At 42.2% G+C, this 22690-nt stretch overlaps 1 protein-coding gene across 5 annotated transcripts in view; it reads right to left on the bottom strand.

Moving 5' to 3' along the window:
* Xpnpep3 (X-prolyl aminopeptidase 3) overlaps positions 1-22690 on the bottom strand; it is a 52575-nt gene that overhangs the window by 12807 nt on the left and 17078 nt on the right. For 3 of the 5 annotated variants that reach the window (XM_087559072.1, XM_087559073.1, NM_001130582.3), the window contains 4 exon segments: positions 14808-15215; positions 12840-13042; positions 5887-5949; positions 4611-4724 (listed from right to left, as the gene is read on the bottom strand). In XM_087559072.1, the coding sequence (XP_087415198.1) occupies positions 4611-4724; positions 5887-5949; positions 12840-13042; positions 14808-15159 (732 nt within the window). In that variant the 5' untranslated portion in view covers positions 15160-15215. 5 annotated transcript variants of the gene reach the window in all.

The following is a 22690-nucleotide window of genomic DNA, read 5'->3' as shown; positions in this document are numbered from 1 at the left end:
AAGAAGGACAAGGAGGAGGTAACAATCGCCCACCTGCCAGCTGCTTCTGTGTACTTAACTGTTTCTGGGGCACAGAGGGACGGCTGTGGTTCCGAGCACTGGAGCCCTGGCTCTTGAAGAGGAGCTGGTTCTAGCACCCACGGCGTGGTTCACAACCATCCTTATATCCAGTTCCAAGGGTCTGATGATCTCCTGTAGCCTCCATGGGTCCATGCAGGCAAAACACTCCCACATCCAGTCAGCCATGTACCCGCCCCGTGCACACACATACATATACAGTCTCTGGGGCCAGTAGGATGGCTCAGTGAGTAAAGCACTTGCTGTACAAGCCCGAGAGTCAAAAGTTCCCTGGAGTTCACATAAAGGTGATTCCACAAAATTGTTCTCTGACCTCTGCACATGTGCCTATCTGCACACCTATCAGATACACAATAAAACCACAACTCCAAAAGGCCTCCTACTTTATTATTCACTTTGGGAGACAATCTTACTGTATAGTCTTGGTTTGTCTGGAACTTGCTGTGGAGGACAGGTTGACTTTGAACTTAGAGAGACACATTTGCCTTTGCTTCTTGAGTGCTGGGTTTAAGGATGTGTGGCCCCACTCTCCATTATTGTATTAAAACAAACAAACAAACCCCAACCTTTTATGGAAGACTAATCTGAAATTCTTTCTCTCAAAAGAGGCATCATTTAGGGCCTGGAGAGATAGCTCAATGGTTAAGAGTATTGAATGCTCTTGTAGAAGACCCAGGTTTGATTTCCAGCATTCACATGGTGGCTCACAACCATCTGTAGTGGGAGCTGATGTCCTCTTCTGGTGTGCCTGAAGACACACCAGAAATCTTTTTTTTTTTTTTTTTTTTTTTGGAGCTGGGGACCGAACCCAGGGCCTTGCGCTTCCTAGGTAAGCGCTCTACCACTGAGCTAAATCCCCAGCCCAGAAATCTTAAATAAATCTAAAAAAAAAAAAAAAAAAAAAAAAGCCAGCTGAGGCAGAGAAAGAAGTGGGGAGGGTGTTGTTAACAGTTCTAACAGCTAAGAATTCTTTTTCTTTATTATTATTTTTTAAAGATTTATTTATTTCAGGTATGCAAGTACACTGTCTTCAGACACACCAGAAGAAGGCATCAGATCTCCACTATAGATGGTTGTGAGCCACCATGTGGTTGCTGGGAATTGAACTCAGGACCTCTGGAAGATCAGTCAGTGCTCGTAACTGCTGAGCCATCTCTCCAGTGCAGCTAAGAATTCTTTTTTTCTTTTCTTTTCTTTTCTTTTTTTCGGAGCTGGGGACCAAACCCAGGGCCTTGCGCTTGCTAGGCAAGCGCTCTACCACTGAGCTAAATCCCCAACCCCTCAGCTAAGAATTCTTAAAGGGCTAGCTGACTAGGAACTGAGGATCCTTTAAAAGGCCAGGTACACAAGATAACTCGCACTACACATACATATGGACACACAAACACCATACCCTCTCCCTCACCTCCTAAAAATATTAGGAAGTGCTCTTAACTGCTGGGATATTCCTTAAACCCAGATGTTACTATTACTACAAATAATAAGCAAACTATGTATCTGAGTATCCACTTCCTCACTTACACAATTACTCTTAGCCTCTTCTTCTCAGGGTCTCAGTGCATAGCTATGGTTAGTCTGGAACTTGCTATGCAGGCAAGGTTGGCTCTGAACTAACACAGACTCACTACTCTTTTTTTTTTTTTTTTTCGGAGCTGGGGACCGAACCCAGGGCCTCAAGTGCTCTACCACTAAGCTAAATCCCCAACCCCAGACTCAATACTCTTAGTCTCTTAATTTTAGCATCTCTTGTCTGCTGCCATAATGTATGTGGGAAAGAAGAAAACTTTGAGTGTACTTGTCCTGATCTATTCATACTCTTAAGAGATAGGGCATATTTTTGTCACATGTAAATAAAAACAAACTTTGGCATAAAAATGATGGCAATTATAAATACTGACTACTTTAAAGCACAGAAATGGCGGGGTTGGGGATTTAGCTCAGTGGTAGAGCACTTGCCTAGGAAGCGCAAGGCCCTGGGTTCGGTCTCCAGCTCCGAAAAAAAGAACCAAAAAAAAAAAAAAAGAAATGGCAATAGATGGATGAACTGCCTGATAAACGAAACTCGGCCCTGTACAACATGTTATGAAACGCCACAGAAGCTCAGCTGCCACGTTTACCTTTTAAACAAACTGTCGCCAGGGCACAGTGGCACAGGTCTTTAGTTTCAGCACTGTGGAGGCAGAGGCAGGCAGATCCCTGTGAGTTCATGATTAGCCTGGTCTACAGAGCAAGTTCCAGGATAGCCAGGGCTACACATAGAAACCCTGTCTTGGAAAAGCAAAACAAAATAAAAACTGTCCAGTGAAATCTATTTTTGAGAAAAGATGCATTAACTATGATCATAAAGCAGATTTAGACACGACTATGACTTAGGTAAAATAGACAAAGCAGTAGAAAAATGTCTAAAGTTATCTTAGGAAAATAATTTAATTGATGTAATCACTTTGTCAGTATTTGGTAGTATCAAAGATGCAAGCAGGTGTGTCTTTCACTCCAGAAATCCCACTATCATGTGTCTCTGGGTGCAGCTCAGTGTTAGAGCACCTGTGGGACCCAAGTCTGATCCCTAGGACCACAAACAATATAAAACCCCCAAAGCACTGCATATGCCTACGGTCCAGCTACTCCCAGAAGCTGGGACATCTCAAGCCTAGGAGTTTGTAGACAGCCTAGGCCACAGGTTAGACTTGTCTACTTAAGCCTACCTACAAACTCTACTACTTAACTAATATTTTTTTTTCTTTTTTTTGGAGCTGGGGACCGAACCCAGGGCCTTGCGCTTGCTAGGCAAGCGCTCTACCACTGAGCTAAATCCCCAACCCCTAATATTTTTTTTTAAAGATGCATGTATTTATTTATTTATTTATTTATTTATTTATTTATTTATTTATTTATTTATTTAATGTATTTGAGTACACTGTGTCTTCAGACACATCAGTAGAGGGCATTAGATACCATCACAGATGGTTGTGAGGCACCATGTGGTTGCTGGGAATTGAACTCAGGACCTCTTCCAGAGCAGTCAGTGCTCTTAACCGCTGAGCCATCTCTCCAGCCCTTAACTAATATTTTTAATGAAAAAATTACGTTCCTAACGAAAAAATTAAAATGTTGCAATATTTTAATTTCACAAATCTCTGTTTAGCTCAATAGGAAACCTGGCTGACCTTCCAGTGGCCTTGGCGTTCAAGCTATTGATTATCATGTCACAAAGTCTCCAGGTTACTTCACTTGTGTACTTGTGACAGGGCAAGAGTGAAGAGACACCTCACATCTTTGTAGTCCTTACAAGCATTTACCTGACTGTTTAGAGCACAGCTTGTTCTACACCACTGAAACTAAAATGGACAAACTGCGGCTGGGGTCACACTAGGACCGCTGTCCAGAAGGTGAATGCTTTACAATGCTGTCCAAAGGTAACCGGTTACAAGCCAGGCATGTGGTGCATGCTGTAATGCAATCACTTAAGAGACTGAGGCAGAAGGATTCCTCTAAGTTTGAGGACAGTTTAGTCTACACAAGAGAATTCTCAGCTAGCCTGGGCTATGGAGCCAACACCAAACATTTTAAAGTATATAAAGTTCAAAAGTAAACAAAATCAAACTATGTAAGTATATATTAGTGGTAAGATAAAAAGAAAAGCTAAGGTGTGGACTGGAATGTAAGATACACAAAGCCCACACAGAACTGGGTATGTTGGAATCCTCCTGTAGTCCATAATCCCAGCACTAGAGAGGAAGAGGCACACAGGAAGGTTCAGGGTCATTCTTGCCTATATAATGGGTTTAAGACCAGTCAGGCTACACCAGACCTGTCTCTAAAACACCACCACCACTACACCCATTCTCACTAACCAACCAACCAACCAACCACCAACCAAACAAACAAACAAAAGATAAAACAGGGCTGGAGAGATGGCTCAGCAGTTAAGAGCACCCGACTGCTCTTCCAGAGGTCATGAGTTCAATTCCCAGCAACCACATGGTGGCTCACAACCATCTGTAAGGAGATCCGATGCCCTCTTCTGGTGTATCTGAAGACAGCTACAGTGTACTTATATATATAATAAATAAAATAAATCTAAAAAAAAAAAAAAAAAAAAAAAAAAGATAAAACAAAGACATGATCATCACCACAATAAACAAATACATGGAGAAAGATCTTGAATTAGTAGGCTGAGTAAACTCATAAAGAAAAATACCAGCTCAAATGTCTCCACCGGCAAGCTTACAACTGTACTCTGGACACGACCCACGACCGCTGGCTCCACTCAGGTGCTGCCCAGACCCTCCCTGCCTGTGTGATATGGCTTGCTAATGTTTAGCCCTTACCTTTTCATCCCCTAAGCAAGCATGGTAGTAACTTCTTACCTAATAAGGCTACTCCAAGGACTAATGAAATAATATCCACAGAACCCTTTAGAAGTAATAAAGTGTTTTTACTGGCACTCCATTTGTGAAGGGAAAGATGTCAAGTACTCTCCTGGGGACCAGGACCTCTCAGAGCAGACGGAGGGCTGTTCTGGTGATTACCTTGATGAGCTGGTTATTTTTCACATAGTGCAGAGTGTTGGAGCGATTACCGCCTGCAACCACAGGGGGGTAGGCTAAGATGTCGGCACCTCGGGCACGGCACTCAAATTCAAACTGTGAAAAACAACAGAGTGTAACTCACAATTCCTGCAGCCCTTCTCCAACCCAGCTGTCTTCAAGTACTACAGTTGTGTGTACTGTAAGTCATTACTGGAATCCTGGTCACACCTAACCAAATGGTTTAAGCATTAACCCCCACATTTCTTTGACTCTTACCTGCTGTACTATATTCTAGTCTATAAATATCCACTTATATCAATCCTGTTATCCAACTTTACTACATATATGTATATTTCATGTAGCCCAGGTTGACCTCAAACTTACACTATAGCTAAGGATAGCTCTGAACTCCTGATCACCATGTATATACTCCCTAAGGGCTGCAATCTGACACATACTAACACATCTGGCTTCAACCTTATTATCTTTTTTAAAAGATTTATTTATTTATTATATATTAAGTACACTGTTGCTGTCTTCAGACATAGCAGAAGAGGGCACTGGATCCCATTACAGATGATTATGAGCCCCCATGTGGTTGCTGGGAATTGAACTCAGAACCTCAGGAAGAGCAGTCAGTGCTCTTAAACCCTGAGCCATCTCTCCAGCCACCCCCTGCCCCAACGTTAAGCCCAGAAGATGACAAAGAAAATCTGTAAAGAAGGTTGAGTTCAAAATACATATAAGGGGGTTGGGGATTTAGCTCAGTGGTAAAGCGCTTGCCTAGCAAGCTCAAGGCCCTGGGTTCGGTCCTTAGCTCCAGAAAACAAAACAAAACAAACAAACAAACAAAAAAACCAAACACCCACATATAAGGCTATTGCTACCAGCTGAACAACAAAATATGGCTTACTTGTTAACAATGCATCTAAATAGCTAATTTCAGTCTTACAAATAAGTCTCACCAACCTAAATGCTCTGGGTAGATGGAAAAGGATGCTGGGAAACTGAGCTCTGTCACCTTTGGTACCCTCTGAATGCTGCCTCACTGACTCCACCCAGTATGCACTCAGTGTTGGCCTTTCTTCACTGGCTCTGCTCTGCACTTCTCTTCAGTAAAACACTACACGCTTCCCATGTATAAGTTCAATTAACATTTGAGAAGGGTATGTTGTCATTTCTATGCCTGCCTGCAAGCCAACATATGCTACCCGTAAGCCAGGGGATTCACTACATGTCTGCCCCAATGGGACCTTTCTCACTACTTGAAACTCACCTTCGCATAAAGAAAGGCTTCGTCTACTGGAGCTTTACTGGCAAACATGGTCTCTATGAAAGCCTGAAAATAGAGGGAGAGGAAAATGAATGCAGTTCATTTTATCTGTCACTCAAGCATTCAAAAGTTGGAGTTCAAATAAGAAGCACCTTTCATAGCTGGGTGTGGTGTTGCATGCCAGGGCCACACAGAGAAATTCTGTCTCAAAAACATTTTTTTCCAGCAAACCAGAAGATGATTGGTTCAATTACCAGATACACTGCAATCAGTGCTGTTTGGAAACCTTAAGGAACTGGAAAAGTGGGTTGGAAGGAAAATGAAGATTGATAACAGGTCTGCTAAATATTCAGGTGTAGTTACCACCTTCAGCAGTGGCACAAATTAGGCCGAGGAGGCCTGCAGATGAGCTTCTCTTTGGTCAACAGGTGGAGTGCTAACCAAAATAACTTGGGCCACAATAATATCTGAGGAACTGCGATTACAGCAGAAATTAGTAAGTGACTAAGTGATAAGCTGGTGCTGATACAGGTGAGAGGTCATGGAAGGAAGAGTTTTCAGTGAAGGAAAGGAGCCACTCTCTAGACCACTGTGCACAACATCCTCCTCATAAGTCTCTGTCAGGAGTGATTCCTGGGAGTTTTAGCTTTAAAGGAGTGATATTTCTTTCTCTCTCTAGACATAATCTCACAAAGTAGCTCTAGACGGCCTGGAACTTGGCATGTAGATCAGGCTGGCCTTGAACTCACTGACATCTGCTTGTCTTTGCTTCACAAGTGCAGGGGTTAAAGGTATGTACTAACATGCTCTACAATGAGTGAGATCCTTTGTTTTAACCAGTAATGGCTTGATTAAAAAAGTGTGTTCACCCTGATTCACAGAAGTGCTGTATTTATCAAAATTAATTAGGAGAACATTCTACCACATATACCCACAGATAAACCAGGAATGGTGGTGCATACTTTTTAAGATCAGTATTTGGGGGTTGGGGATTTAGCTCAGTGGTAGAGTGCTTGCCTAGCAAGCGCAAAGCCCTGGGTTCGGTCCCCAGCTCCGGAAAAAAAAGAAAAAAGAAAAAAAAAAAAGACCAGTATTTGGAGGGGGCTGGAGAGATGGCTCAGCGGTTAAGAGCACCCGACTATTCTTCCAGAGGTCCTGAGTTCAATTCCCAGCAACCACATGGTGGCTCACAACCATCTGTAATGGGATCTGATGCCCTCCTCTGGTGTATCTGAAGACAGCTACAGTGTACTTATATATAATAAATGAATAAATCTTTAAAAAAAACCAAAACAGTATTTGGAAGTCTGGGTAGGATTTTGAGTTCAGATTTAGCCTGGTCTATATAGTAAAACTCTACCTCAAAAAACCAAACCAAAACAACCAAAAAAACCCTACACAAACCAACCAACCAACCAACCAACCAACCAACCAAGTATGAAAACAAATGGCCATCCCCTCTAATACCCTGAAATGAACTAATCAGGCCCCTCCTAGGTCGAATCAAGGCGTCCTGAAGATGCAGGAATGTTATGGACACTTGCCTATGTGACACTACATAGGGATGACCGAAAAGGCACCTCTAGAAGACAGACTACATGAGTAGACTGGAGGACCTCAGAAAGATGTACAAAAAAGATTAAGACTGTCTCTATTGTAGTCGTGGTGGCTCACATCTGTAATCCCAACGCTTGGAAAGCTTGAAGTCAGCCCATGCTATCTATTGAGACCCTTCCACAAACCGAAGTTCAATGCATTACCAAAGATACAAACCAACAGAGACATGCAAAAAAGTAGGTGGAGCCTGAACATATACAAAAATGTACTTAAGGGGTTGGGGATTTAGCTCAGCGGTAGAGCGCTTGCCTAGCGAGCGCAAGGCCCTGGGTTCGGTCCCCAGCTCTGAAAAAAAGAAAAAAGAAAAAAAAATGTACTTAAAATGGGTGAGTAACTTAAACATCTTTACAAGTGTTTATTACAGTGACTTGACCAGTGACTTTTCCTTCTGATATATGACATCAAAAGTGCAGGTAGCAACAACAACAAAAAGACAAGTCGACCTCATAAAAATTAGAAAAAACCTGTGCATCAGGCAGGTAAGGCAGCCCCACAAGGTGCTTACAGTAAAGCTAGACAAATCCCTGGAGCCCATGTAAAGGTGGGGAGAAACGACTTCACAAAGCATGCAGATGCTGTGGAGAATTAAACACACACATTAAACAAATAATAGACAAAGACACCATCGCCCGAGAAAGAGTTGGCCCGAGATTGAGACCCTATTTACAGATCTGAGATTAGGGACTAGAATGCAGAAGGTCTATGAGGAGCTCAGCCACAGTAACAATAACTCAGCCACTATAGAATACCATATGGCAATTTCGGGAAAAAAAAAAAAAAAAAACCAAAACAACCCCCCCCCAAAAAAAAAACCAAACCTGACGTTGGCTCAAACCTTGGGAAGCTGAGACAGGAAGATCATTATGAGTTCAAGGTTAGTATAGGCTACAGAGTAACACCTTAGCACAAAAATGAAACAATATAAACCACAGAATTATTACATGATCTAACAATTCTACTTCTGGCTGAATAATCATGTTCATAGCAGCATTATTCACAATAGCCATCAAATAGACAAATTTATGGACACATAAAAATATATATCAAACCACACAGTGGGATAATACTTAGGTATAAGAAAAATTTGATATTCTGAAAACATCATGCTAGCTAGGTGAAAATGAACTACTCATAAAAAGGCAAACAAGTGTGTCATGATTCTACTTGTAAGTAGCAGCTAGAATAGACAAGTTGATAGAGACAGACTGTGAAAAGGAAGTTGCAAGAGTCTAGGTAGGGGAGGAAAGGGGAAGTTGCCCATTGGGAACAGAGTTTTTATTTGAGATGGTAAGTCTGGGTGATGGTCTCAAACCACTGCGCTGTACACTCGAAATGCTTAAGTATCTGCATATCACATACACACACACACACACACACACACACACACACACACACACGCACGCACGCACGCACACACCAAACATACTCATACATGTAATTGGAAACAATAAGGACAGTAATTATAGTTCTGAACCAATTGAGCTTTTATACAGTTAACAATGATACAAAAACAACACAAAACCTGAGGTTTCTAGGAAGGTAGGGGATACCTGTCATTTACCTCTCATCAAGCTCTTCAGGTTACAAAATTGCCAAGGCAGATACACTCAATATTGTCTGAACTTAAAGGAACTTACAGAGAGAAAGATTCAATTAGTATTTATCATCAGATGCCAAAACACTGGCTCTGAACATTAGTGTGGAAATGGAAGAAGGAAACTTTGAAGTCTAGGATTTCTTTTTTTTTTTTTTTTTTTGTTTTCTTTTTTTTCCGGAGCTGGGGACCAAACCCAGGGCCTTGCGGTTGCTAGGCAAGTGCTCTACCACTGAGCCAAATCCCCAACCCCTGAAGTCTAGGATTTCTTGACTCGAACTCTGGCAAAGAACTCAAGACCTCTTACAAACGTGTGCGTGAAAAGGCCTGGAGGTGGAGAATGAGCTCTGTGTCTAGAGACACAGGAGCACAGTACTGTCTAGGCTACAATGAGTCTGTTAGGAATGACAAAACTTGGTCAGGACTGTGGACATACCGCTGTGAAAGGAGTAAAGATTAAAGCTAGGTTGAAGATGGAAATGACTTCTTTTCTGAGTTTGTGGGTGATAAGCATATGGCATCTGAAACCCACCCCTCTATTTAAAAATGCAAATGTACACAACATTCTTCCTTCTCCCAGTACTCACTGGGATTAATAACTAAGGCCACCAATCGTTAAGTATGGAACGACCTAACACTCACACAGCAGTCGGAACTCACTGCCTACACCAATTCGGGAGGCTTACAAGTCAGGAGACTAAGAGTACAAGGCCCCAAAACAAACCATCCAAGAGCCTCTGCAGTACCTGATAAAGTGCAGACTATTCAACAGAGAGAACAAGATGATGGTGACTGGCATCATGTATAGCTCTTGCCTAATCAATTTTTCTCGGGGGCTGGGGATTTAGCTCAGTGGTAGAGCGCTTACCTAGGAAGCGCAAGGCCCTGGGTTCGGTCCCCAGCTCCGGGAAAAAAAAAAGAACCAAAAAAAAAAATTTTTTTTTTCTCATTATGACTCATCAGGGAGAGCCAATAACAACTTATATTCCTTATTTGAGTGGTGGCAGCACATGTTTTTTTTTTTTTTTTTAAAGATTTATTTATTTATAAGTACACAGTAGCTGTCTTCAGACACACCAGAAGAGGGCACCAGATCTCATTACAGATGGTTGTGAGCCACCATGTGGTTGGTGGGAATTGAACTCAGGACCTCTGGAAGAGCAGTCGGGTGCTCTTAACTGCTGAGCCATCTCTCCAGCCCGCAGCACATGTTTTTAATCCCAGTACTCAGGAGGCAGAAGTAGTCAGATCTCTGAGTTTGAGGCCAAATTGGTCATTCAATTTCTAGCAATTGTCTCTTCAGGGAACATTTAAAGAATAAATATTTTCTCTATATTGCCACAGTTCAGTGAGAGAGGACCTAGATTTAGCACAACTTGTGTCTTTAAAGTATTTTTTCTTAGTTTTTGTAATGCTCTGGCATCTGTGGCTGTCTGTGAGGACTGCTCTTCCCAGGGTTATGCTATTACTTAGACATCTTAGATACGGCAACCACCTTGCCTATGAGTACCCTTTGATTGTGTAAACAAACCAGTCATGGATCTTTTATCCTTCCTCATATCTACCCCAATCTGAATCTTTTTACCAAACTTCTGCAGTTCAGAACACTGTAGCTTGCCCTAAATTACCCCAGGCAAAGGTATCAGAAAACCAGAGTCCTTATCTGCAGTCCAAAGCCTACCCAAATTATTCATATGCTAACCCTAAGTCTGCTTTTCAGGCCTGAATATACTTTTCTCTTGTTCCTTCTGCCTAAGTTTGGAGTTCAAAAAAGAGTAAGATCTCAATGTGACCAGGAACTAAAACACGGGTTGCCTTTGTAACTGATAAAAGAACTAGTAAGAGCCCCAAAAAGCCAGGGTCCTAGCCATTTGGGTGAATGCTCACTTGGGTCACTGTTAACAGACACAAGTGGTACAATAAGCAGAAGTGGACCATGAATAACTGGACAAGGACCCTTCCAACAGTGATGTGTCTGGGAATGCTGCCCCAGGAGTGAGCGTAAACATGTCCCTTCTTGGCATTTACTGTTGCTGTAATCAATGGCAGTTGTTTGTATGGAGAAGAAAAAGTGGGAAGGAAGGAGCCCTTCCATATAGACAACTGCTCCTGAGAAACCTCCATGGCAGTTCAGAGGGCTGCTGAAACTCATGAAAGAAATCTTCTGTCAAGGAACTCAGGGAGACTGGAAGCAACAAGGCTATGGCTTGTCTGATGTGACATGGCAGTCAAGGTCATGATGTCAACAAAAGAGAGAGATCAGCACTGTGCTGCCCTGCCACCTTGCACTGGGTCTCACCAGAGCACAAAGTGGTAACAGAGACTGCCCTGGGGGCCGACAGCAGAGTTTGGTTTTTTTTCTGTATGATGATATCAGTGTAGCAGCCTGATGATGAAACTTTGGTGGGAAAATATGGGTTAAAATTGATGATATATTTGATTATAAGACCCATTTCACTATGCACACTGTTAAAGTCATCAGAATCAAATAAAGTTGCTCAATTCAATTCTAACTAAGAACTAAGACAAGGACCAGTGAGTTGACAGTAGGTAAAGGTGTGTGCCACGCAGTCCCTCAAATTCATGTAAAGGAGAGAATGAACGCCATAAATTATCTTACGACCCCCAAGCGCACTGCAGCATATGCACACGATGATAAAACTAAAGGGTCTCATGTATGATTGACTGATAATAACAGAAAAGATACCAGAACCACAAACGTTCAAAGGTCACTGCAACCTTATGCAAATGTACTTCTGTAAACTTGTGTATGTAACCTCGGATCAGCACCAACCCTGGTATTCATTCTTTGGACAAGTATTATTGCTTCAAAATGTTTTGCAATTTTCCCTTTTGCCCTGAGAGTTTTTCTCTCGCCATAACCTTTGGATATACTCACAGCCTGCACACCAGTGCTATATGCTATTCTCAAATAAATACTACTACTCTCTGAAGACTCTTACTCAGGCTGACAACTGTCATCAACCTTCTGTACGCTATATACAGACAACAAAGGCCAGTGAGATGGCTCAGTGGGTAAAGTTGTGAGCCATTAAAGCTAAGGACCCCAATTTGATCCCCACAATCTACATGGTGGAAAGAAAACTGAATCTCACTAGCTGTCTTCTGATCTCCTCACACACACCATGGTATGTGTGTCCATAAATATGTACTGGTTGACTTCGTGTGTCAACTTGACACAAGCTGGAGTTATCACAGAGAAAGGAGCCTCCCTTGAGGAAATGCCTCCATGAGATTCAACTGTAATGCATTTTCTCAATTAGTGATCAAGGGGGGGTGCCATCCCTGGGCTGGTGGTACTGGGTTCTTTAAGAAAGCAAGCTGAACAAGCCAGGGGAAGCAAGACAGTAAGAAACATCCCTCCATGGCCTCTGCATCAGCTCCTGCTTCTTGACCTGCTTGAGTTCCTGTCCTGACTTCCCTTGGTGATCAACAGCAATGTGGAAGTGTAAGCTGAATAAACCCTTTCCTCCCCAGCTTGCTTCTTGGTCCTCATATCTGTGCAGGAATAGAAACCCTGACTAAGACGAGAAAGTGTAGTCGGAGTAAACAAGCTGGGCAGTGGTGGTGTACGCCTTTCATTTCACAGCATGCAGGAGGCAGAGGCAGAGGCAGAGGCAGAGGCAGAGGCAGAGGCAGAGGCAGAGGCAGAGGCAGAGGCCTCTGAATATGAAGAGTTGATATTTATGATTTGACAAAATAATATTTTCAATAGCAGCCATACCTCTGATGTCAGCTTCCCAGCAATCTGCATTCTCTTAATTTCTGCAGGAGACTTAATTAGCCGCAGGTGCTGTATCAGGTGCTGGACACTCCGAACCTTGTTCTTGCTCGTGGCTTTGGCTTCAGTTAGAGGCTGCATGTAGTCAGAGTGAAGTTGTGCATGAGAAGGCTTCATCCAGTCATACCAAACCATGTTCGTCTCAGCTTAAAATGGGAAGCCAAAAATAAGTTTAAAAGCAACAGAGGCTGAAGGTCTATTTTAATGGAAGAACACGAGGCCCTGATTCCTTTGAAAATGAAACATAACAGCATAATAAAAAGAAATATATTGGGCTGGAGAGATGGCTCAGTGATTAAGAGCACTGACTGCTCTTCCAGAGGTCCCGAGTTCAAATCCCAGCAACCACATGGTGGCCTGGAACCATATGTAATGGAATCTGATGCCCTCTTCTGGTGTGTCTGAAGACAGTGACAGTGTACTCATATAAATAAAGTAAATAAATCTTAAAAAAAGTTAAAAAGTCATTAAATGTATAGTGCATTGGAAATAATCATAATAGTATATGCCTTATTTATTCCTGAGGCCTGGTACATGCCAGGCAAATGATAGGCTATGAGATACAGCTCCAATGCAGGGTTTAAAAACTTGTAAATAAATTTATTAGATTCACTAATACTTTCCAGTATCTAGTACTTTTACCTATCAAACTACTAATGTTTAGAATAATGGATTAGCCAGGCATGGTAACTCCTGGATAACACCTTTAATTCAGAGGCAGGGCTGGGTCTCAGTGAATTTCAGGACAGCTGGGGGTTATGTAGAACCCTGTCTTGGAAAGAAAAGAAGCTGATAAAAGCTGGGCTTAGCATGCCTTTAATCTCAACACATGGGAAGCAGAGAAAAGCAAATCTCTGTGAATTCCATGCCAGCTAGAGCTACAGTGAGACTCTCAAATGAGCAAGCTAGTGAAAAACTCCAGCAAACAAAAAGAATACTTACTGAAGGTACTGGGCTGTTAACTTTAGCTAGACCTCAGGACTGTGTAACAGTGGGAGAGGAGAGGTGACGCCGTAAAGTCATCCCCTCTGACATCTACACATGCTGTGGCATATCTGTCCCCTCCATATTACTCTCTCTCTCTCTCTCTCTCTCTCTCTCTCTCTCTCTCTCACACACACACACACACACACACACACACACACACTCTCACTCTTAAACAAACTTTAAAGAAATGGTGTAGGTGGGGAGAAAGACACTTTTAGGCAACACATACATGTATTGGGCTGCAGAGATGGCTCAGTGGTTAAGCACACTGACTGCTCTTCCAGAGGTCCTGAGTTCAATTCCCAGTAACCACATGGTGGCTCACAACCATCTGTAATGGGATCTGATGCCCTATTTTGGTGTGTCTGAAGACAGCGATGATGTACTCATGTAAAGAAACACATGTATTGTGAGGATTTAACTACAAAAGGTTAAGTAAATTGCAGAGGCCAGGAGAGGGTGTTAGATCCCCAAGGACTGGAGTTAGTATGGTTCTGAGGCACCAGGAGGCCACTTTGTGGATTGAAGGCATGCCAAGCCCAGGTTTATCTATGGGTGGAAACCAAACCCCGGTCCTCTGGAACACCCACCTGTGATCTTAACCACTGAGTCACCTTTCCAGCCTCAGGTGAAATCTGACTGCCAAACAACAAAGGCAGCAATGTATGTAAGAAGTTGAAAGGACAGAAAGAAAATGCTTTTGAGCTTGAAATTTCTGAGGATTCCCTCAGCTCCAAGATGGGTCTTATCATCTAACCTAAGCTGATCTTAAACTTCTACAGATGCTCCTGTCTCAGTCTCCCTGAGTGCTGGGATGCTGGGACACAACAAGCACCACCACAGTTAGCAATCGTTCTGATTTCTACAATGGACATGTCTCTTCAAGGAAGGCTGGATGGCCTACGGTTTGGCTTTACCAGTTACCTCTCAGTTTGGGTAGCAGGTGCTGAAATTCTTCCAGCGGGTAGGCGTCATCCACTCCAGTTAGGGCTATTGCTCCATCCGTGCCAGATCGGGGGCCATCCCACAATTCTCGACCAGGATCTCTCCGAGGCACAAAAAGCATGGCCTTATGGGATGGTAACTGCTTCCCAGAGCAGCTCTGAAGGACCAGAATGCTATCAGGCTCTTGGAATCCACAAAGATACAGGAAGCTGTTGTCTTGGTGGAAGGTGTAGGGGATGTCGTTGCTCATATAGTGTATAGGGTTAGAGAGCACCACCACTGTGTGGTCTGTCCCACTGTGCCCTTGTGCTTCTTTGTGGACCAGAGCCATAAGTTTATGTCTTCGAAGTGCATATTCCACCTGAGATAGCCCTGGTGTCACCTCCCCTGGAAAGGGCAAGAAAAGAAAAAGGTCAAATGATGCTTTTGGATCTACTGCTGAGTATCTAAAGTTGCTACTATTAGATGGGGGCATATGCAATCATTCTTTAATTGATGATATAGCACACAAGGAATTAAAATAATCCAGGTCTTTATTTTGCTGTAATATTGTAGTCAAATGTGATTACATTGGAAAAAATTGTAATTATGATCTCATAAGATTTAGTATAGTTCTTAGGTTCCTTCTTTCATTCATCTAATCAAATACTATTTAAAAAATATTTATTTACTTTTCCTGTTTGGGTGTTTGCTTGAATGTATGTCTATGTACCGCATGTATGCTGGAGCTCTCACAGGTTAGAAGAAGCTGTTAGGTCCCCTGGAACTGTAAGTACAAATGACTGTGAGCCGCCATGCGGAGGTGGGAACTAAACCTGGATGCCCAGCGAGAGCAGTCAGCGCCTCAGGCTGAGCTCTCCAGCCTCTCAGGGCATCATCATGTGCTTGGTAGGAACTGCTAGGCATAGTCAAAGTTTCCCTGAAATTTCAGTATTAAATACATTTTGATATATTATTTCTATATGACTTTCCTGTAAAATGAATGCAACTTCCACAATGACATAGATTTTCATCTGTTCAACATATTACCAAGGTACAGAATTGGAATATAGTAGACTCAATAAATGTTTGCTGATCGTCTATAGGTTTTGTTATATAGTTGGTAAAGAATTTTCTCCAATTTCAAGATTTCTTTTTTTTTTTTTTTTTTCCCCCGGAGCTGGGGACCGAACCCAGGGCCTTGCGCTTCCTAGGTAAGCGCTCTACCACTGAGCTAAATCCCCAACCCCTCAAGATTTCTTAAAAAAAAAAAAAAAAAATCTCAGCCAGGTGGTAGTGGTGCCCACCTTTAACCCCAGTACTCAGGAGGCAGAGGCAGGTGGATCTTTGAGTTTGAGGCTGACGTGGTCTACAAAGTGAGTTTCAGGGCTTCCATATTGAAACCCTGTCTTAAATACTAAAACTAAACCAAACCAACCAACCAAACAAACCAAAACCAACCCCTCCCCCCACAACCAACCAGAGAATCTTTTCTGAATTCCTAAGGCATACTGTATCTTTTTAGCAAGAGCTGTCACCCTTTGTCTTGTATTTACAGTGAGCCAGGCATATCCACTAAAAGCCACAGTAATCGTATCAATTTGTTGAGACTGTGGTGAAAATCAAATACAGACTGTAGTTCCCTTTTTCCTCTTTAAATCTGGAATTACATTCACTTATTCACTCATTAACTTACTGTGAGAGGGAGGACATTTACATGACCCAGATGTTCAGAAAACATCTGCAGGATCAGGCCTCTCCCATGCTGGTCCCAAAAACTGTTTGGGTTTTAAAGCTTGGCCCTTTTCCCTTTTTAGATTTTTTATTATTTATTATATTTTACTTTGTGGTAGGATTTTTCTGTGTAGCCCTGGCTGTCCGGGAACTCCCTCTGTAGAACAGGGTGGCCTTGAACGCAGAGATCCACCACCGAGTGCTGGATGGGATTACAAGTATTGTACCACCACTGCAAGCTTATTTTATTTTGCATGAATGGGTTTTTTCTTCATGTTTTTATGTACACCATGTCTGTGTCTGGTGTACAAAGAGGTGTACATCAGATCTCCTGGAACTACACTTATGGATGGTTCTAAGCCTCCATCCAGATCCTCTGAAGGAGCAAATGTGTTCTAAAATGCTGAGCCGTAACCCAGCGCCCCCCTCCCATACATATGGTTCTTAAGAACAAAACCTAGGGAATCTCTTGAATCTCTTGGGCTCTTTTTCTTCTCTAAACTGCACATGGGCACATGCAAACTTCTGACGTAAAAGTTCAAAGTGCTAGGTTTCCTTCTCTGTCTGTCTCTCTCAACTCAACTAACAGCTGTCGGGAAGGGTTGTGTGTTGATGCCTGGATGAACCTTCAGGAAATAGAAACTGCCTACTTTCGTTCTATATTCCAATGCGAAAGAACCAACAAAACAATCAGTCAGGGGCTGAAGAGATGGCTCTTGTAGAAGACTTGTTAGGTTCTCAGCTCCCCATGGCAGATGGCTCACAACTGCCTCTAACCCTAGCTCATGGGGCTCCAGAGCTTCTGGCATCCAAACATGGACTCACGGACACACATCCACACAACTGAAAAATAAAAACTTAAAAATTAAGAGAGAGTAATTTACCAAAGTATATGCTGTCAGCCTTCACCTGCTGTTGCCAACAGCCTTGTCTGAGGAAGAAACACATTCCATGTTCAAGAGCACACTGACCTATGGCACACCAAGGACAGAGGGAAGTGATCTGTATTACTGACATTTCTACCTCATGGGAGCTGGAATCTGTTACTTCAGAAGAGGTGTGGGCTTGTTATGCTCCTGTATGTTTCCGGCCATACTTCTTTTCTGCTGTCCCTGGTGATCTATTAGGCAGACTCCTACTGCTTGTGAACATGGCTAAAGGCATACTGTAAGAGGCTCCGTGTCTTTATAGATTCTTGTATACTTTTTGGACTCCCAGTCTTCCTTGCTAAATTCACATTGTAGACTTCCAATCTCCACAAACTAAACTCTGCTATCTGTGGCAACTTTCCAATAATATGAAATACCTGATGCTTTCTGAGTGCCCACTCAAGTACAGCATTACCTACCCTGTATCAACTCATTCAATCTATGTAAGGACTATGGCACTATTAAGTCTCCCAGTAGTGGCCAATCTTCAGGTGTAAATATGCAAAGACAACTATGGATCAGCGCGGTGTGAAAAGGTCCAGAATAAAACTAGACACATAATTTTAGAAAAGAAGCAAACTTCTCTTCACAGCACTCTATTGGGAGTGAGATTAGAACACACGAAAATCTGTGTTTAGCTTGCTCTTGTATTCCTTGAATTTTAAGGAGTATATGCTTTGATAATTAATTTCATAAAGAGAAAAATAAAGAAAGAAAAGGAAGCTTTGGGCTAGGCATGGTTGGTGCATACCTTTATCAGGACTTGGTAGGCAGAGCCCGGAGATAGGATCTTTGTGAGTTCTAGGCCAGCCTAGCTCGATGTGAGATTGTATCAAAAAAAAAAAAAAAAAAAAAAAAAAAAAAAAAAAAAAAAAAAGAAAAGAAAAGAAGGGCATTGGGGCCAGGGAGAGCTGTGGGGCCAGGGAGAGCTGTCTCAAGCTCGAGGAGCTCACTTTGGATCCTCAGTGTCCATGTAAAAATAAGCAAGTTGGTACACACATAATCCCAGTGCTGGAAAGGAAGACAGAAGATCCTGGAGACTTGCTGGCCATTCAGTCTAACTGAACTAACAGCTCCAGGTCCACTGAGATCTCTGTCTGCAAATGAGTGCTAAACCGAACGCCTGAAGCTGACCTCTGGCCTCTATAAGCATCCCCGACTCTGTGTTACGTGTGCGTGTGTGTGCGTGTGAGTGTGTTATGTGCGCGCGTGTGTGTGTGTTGGGGGGGTTATGAAACCACCGGCATGAATGGACCCACACTTCTGGACAACCCCCACATTGGTAAACATTTACAGATTTAGCCTTCTGATGCTGTGATAAACATCACCGCATTCGCATCCATCCTGGAGGTTTTATGTCCTGTTTATCACTGTTTCTCCCTGCCTTTGTCATAGTTCCCAGGGCGATTCTAGTAATCAGAGGACGACCTTGGGAATTCTTTCGGTAACTATGTTCAGTATACGTAACTCAACTGTTTGTGCTTTACTTTGGGACTGTCTAATTTTACTTCCTTGTGTAGAACTAAGTACAGCAAATCCTGCAGTATGCATTCTGTTAATAAAATATGTTTAGGTCAGACATGGTGACACATGCCTTTGATCCAGCACTTAGGAGGCCCACGCACATAAGACTGTAGTTCATGGTTAGCCTGGTCTATGTAGTTAAGCCCCCAGCCAGGGGCTACATAGTGAGACCCTGTCTCAAAAAACAAAACAACAACAAAACTTTTTAAAGTTAAAGTCAAAATAATTCCATTATTTTCTGTGAAACTTGGATTTGACTAGATCTTGAAGAATTTTCTGGAATCTGACATGTCCCACACCCTATAACCTAACCTCCATCCTGAAGAGATGTTTTGCCGAATAATTCTGAAATGTTCTGCCAAGTTCCTACCTAACCCAAAACTCTTGGAAGCCCCCTAACCTTGCAGTTTTTTGGGCTACATAAACCCCTCTTTTTCCTATGTTCAATGCTATTTTCCTCAACACCCCCTAGAGCCCTGTCCGACAGAAATGAAGCTTGCTTAATTTGACCAAAGAATTTGAGTAATGGTCTTCACTCTCTTTCACTCAGATTATCAAAGAACTTATCCCCACTTTTTTTTCCTTCTGAAATAGGGCCTCCCAAGTCTCCTAGAACTACTGGACAGAAACCCGAACTTCGTATTAGAGCTAAAGCACAGCTAACTCTCTAATTCATGTTAAGTTTGTCATTGTTACTCAACATTGGAAATGTTCTAGTTACCCAAGCAGCACATGCATGTGGGTGCATGCACACGTGTGTGTGCACGTGTATGAAGGGCAAGTAAGGTTTGAGGAGTACAGTGACAGCTCCCTGCAGCAGGGAGGTCTGAGAACAGGGTGTCCTGATGATCTACTTCCAAAAAAGCAGAGACTGGCTATAATTTTAACTCCTAATCCTTCTGCCTTCCTCTCTAAGAGCTGGGATTACAGACATGTATCACCATACCCAGTTTTCAGGGTTCCAGGGGCTGAAACCAGGTTCTAGGCATGCTAGACAAGCATTCTACCAACTGAGTTACAGCGCCAGCCTCATTTAAAGCATTTGTTTATGAAATCTAGTTTCCTGAGAATGATTAAAGTTTTAAATGTTTAAAATATTGGCTATATTTTTCTAAGTCTAGTAACTATCAACAGTTTGGAATGATCATTAGTTAAATGCTTTCAAACTTCCAAAATTTCAAAGCAGTAAACTAATAAACGGTAAGAGAAAGCTTACACAGGAAAGGTACCTTTTCTTTTCATCTGGAGGGGAGTGGAAGGCATGAACTTTGTACTCTATTAGTAAGTTTGGCAGTTGCAAAGGCCTTTGATCACGGAACCAACAGTTCATCTGGCCTGGATTTCTTCTGGCAAAACTGTTATGTCTGAGTAGGCATGCTGGCCCTTTGTGAAACTGTAAATGATTTAGGACTAAAGTTGGCATTTTATCTTGTGGAATCAATTAAAGACAGAGGGGCCCTTCTAACAACTTTGCTGAACCAATCAAAAGACTAGAAGTCTCACAATCAATTCTAAGACTGCAGTCAAGAAGGAAGTTCCTTCAAGACACTTAGGGCTGGGCCTGTTAAGAGAACAAGAAGATTGTTCTTCATGTTTTGTTAGCCAAGCAGAAAACTCACAGAGAAAGAGCAATAAAGACTGAAAATGGCTGGAAAGAAGCAGACTTTTGCTGTACTCTAGGTATGTTGTTTAATTATTTCCCAAAACTAACCAGACTGATATTTTAAGGTGGTCTATTCTGAAAAGAACTGTTTAATATTAGGTAACTAATTTAATATTAGTTTTTACTGTATACAAAGTAGTTCATGAGCTGATTCAGAGACAGGAAAAAGAAATTATTTTGTTTCCTTTGTAATGTGAGTCATGGGTTTCTGAAAAATAAAATAATACTCAAGTGAACTTCATTTGCATGTATTGAGCAAAACAAGAAACAGAAAGGGTACATACCATAATTCACTTATATGGCAACATAAACAGGCATTTTGATCTTGAAACGAGAAGGATGGTTTCCTATGGAGGTGGAGGATTATCACAGCAGGGCATGAGGGAACTGTCAAGAGTACTGAGTATGTGTGTCTGTCTGCCACTGGAGGTTAGAAGCCTCTGGGTTTTGGTCTTCACCTGCCACCTTGTTTGAGACAGGGTCTCCTGTTTGCTGTTGCTGGGCTAGCTGGCCCATGAGCTGTGGCAACACATGTGCAGTACTGTCTCTGGCTGGGTATATGTGTTCTGGGCATTCAAACTCAGGGCCTTCCGCTGTGCAGCAAGCACTTTACCATTGAGCCATCTCCCCTCTGCCCCTTTCTATTTTTTTTAAACAAGCCTCAAATAGCCAGGCTGGCCTCAAACTTACTGTGTAGTTGAGGACCTTGAGCTTCTGATCCTTATGAGTACAAATGTTAAAAGATAATACATGTTCTATATATTGACCAAGTTCTAGGTTACACTTGTGGCTTTCTTTGCCAGAACATACTTAATTGTACAACACATATTTTGTCTGACTAAAAACATACATTGCCCTCTAAATTTTTATATTAATGGAGACATCTTTCAGGGCTAGGGATAGAGTTCAGTATAGAATGTTTCCTTAACATGAGCTAAGGTATACCGTTACACCACAGTATACCATCCCCCAAACAGCAACAACAAAACACATAAAAAATAAATAAACCACCACCCCCAAACTCAATTAGATTTCTTTTTATGTAGTAAGAGAGACTGAAAATATTACTAGATTAGTATCATTTGTCTTAAGTGAATACCTGTCTCAAACTCAAACTCAAAAATGACAGTAGAGTCAGGCATGTGTGGTTCTGTATTTCCAGAACTTAGAAGTAGCAGGATCTGGAGAACCAGGCTATCCTTATGCTACATAGCAAGTTCTAAGCCGTTTTAGCCTCTATAAACCCAACCAAATACACTTGAAAGGGTGTCCCTGTGGGAATGCAACGGCATAGGACTTTGGAAGAAGAAACTGACATGGACAATCACTCTTCATGGCCAAGTAATTATGTGTATACAAGTCTCAGGTCTTTGGTTTTCTCACTGAACAGCAACAAGTCAGAAGTGACCATTCAGGGCTGTGTTGGTCAGATTCCACCCCCAAACACCCCCTGACTCCTTAACAGAAGTCATATTCATCTGGAAAGAGAGAACTTCAATTGAGAAAATCTTCCTTAAGATTGATTTAGAGGGCTGGAGAGTTGACTCAGAAATTGAGAGCATTTGTTGCTCCTTCAGAGGAGCAACAGATTTGATCCCTAGCACCTACATGGCAGCTTGTCATCATACGTAACTCCAGTTTCAGGACCACACAAGTAAATCAACAAATGATAAAAAAATGAAATCAAATAGGACATTTTTACAATTCAGCTCAAGTTGGCAGTGCACAGAACTCCAGATGACAGTTATAAAATAAAGGTGAACCAAAGCTCATAGTCAACATGAATTAGGTAAAAAGCTATAAATGTAAGGAACATAGATAGCAGACAGCCTCTGTTTAGAATTCAGAGGTGAAGGCTTTGCTCAATGGAGAACACATGTACAGTGTTTATGAAGTTCTGGGTCTGGTTTCCAGGAAAACTCCAATTCTAGGGGATCTGTCATCTGATGCCCTCTTCTGACATCCACAGACATCGGGCACGCATGTGGAGTGTGTGTGAGTGAGCACACACATGCACACACAGGCAAAGCACT

Source organism: Rattus norvegicus, chromosome 7 (genome assembly GCF_021556685.1).
Source record: "Rattus norvegicus strain SHRSP/BbbUtx chromosome 7, alternate assembly SHRSP_T2T, whole genome shotgun sequence".
Lineage (NCBI taxonomy): Eukaryota > Metazoa > Chordata > Mammalia > Rodentia > Muridae > Rattus > Rattus norvegicus.
Note: the sequence above shows the minus strand (reverse complement) of the source record. Positions and strands in the feature narration are given on the sequence as shown.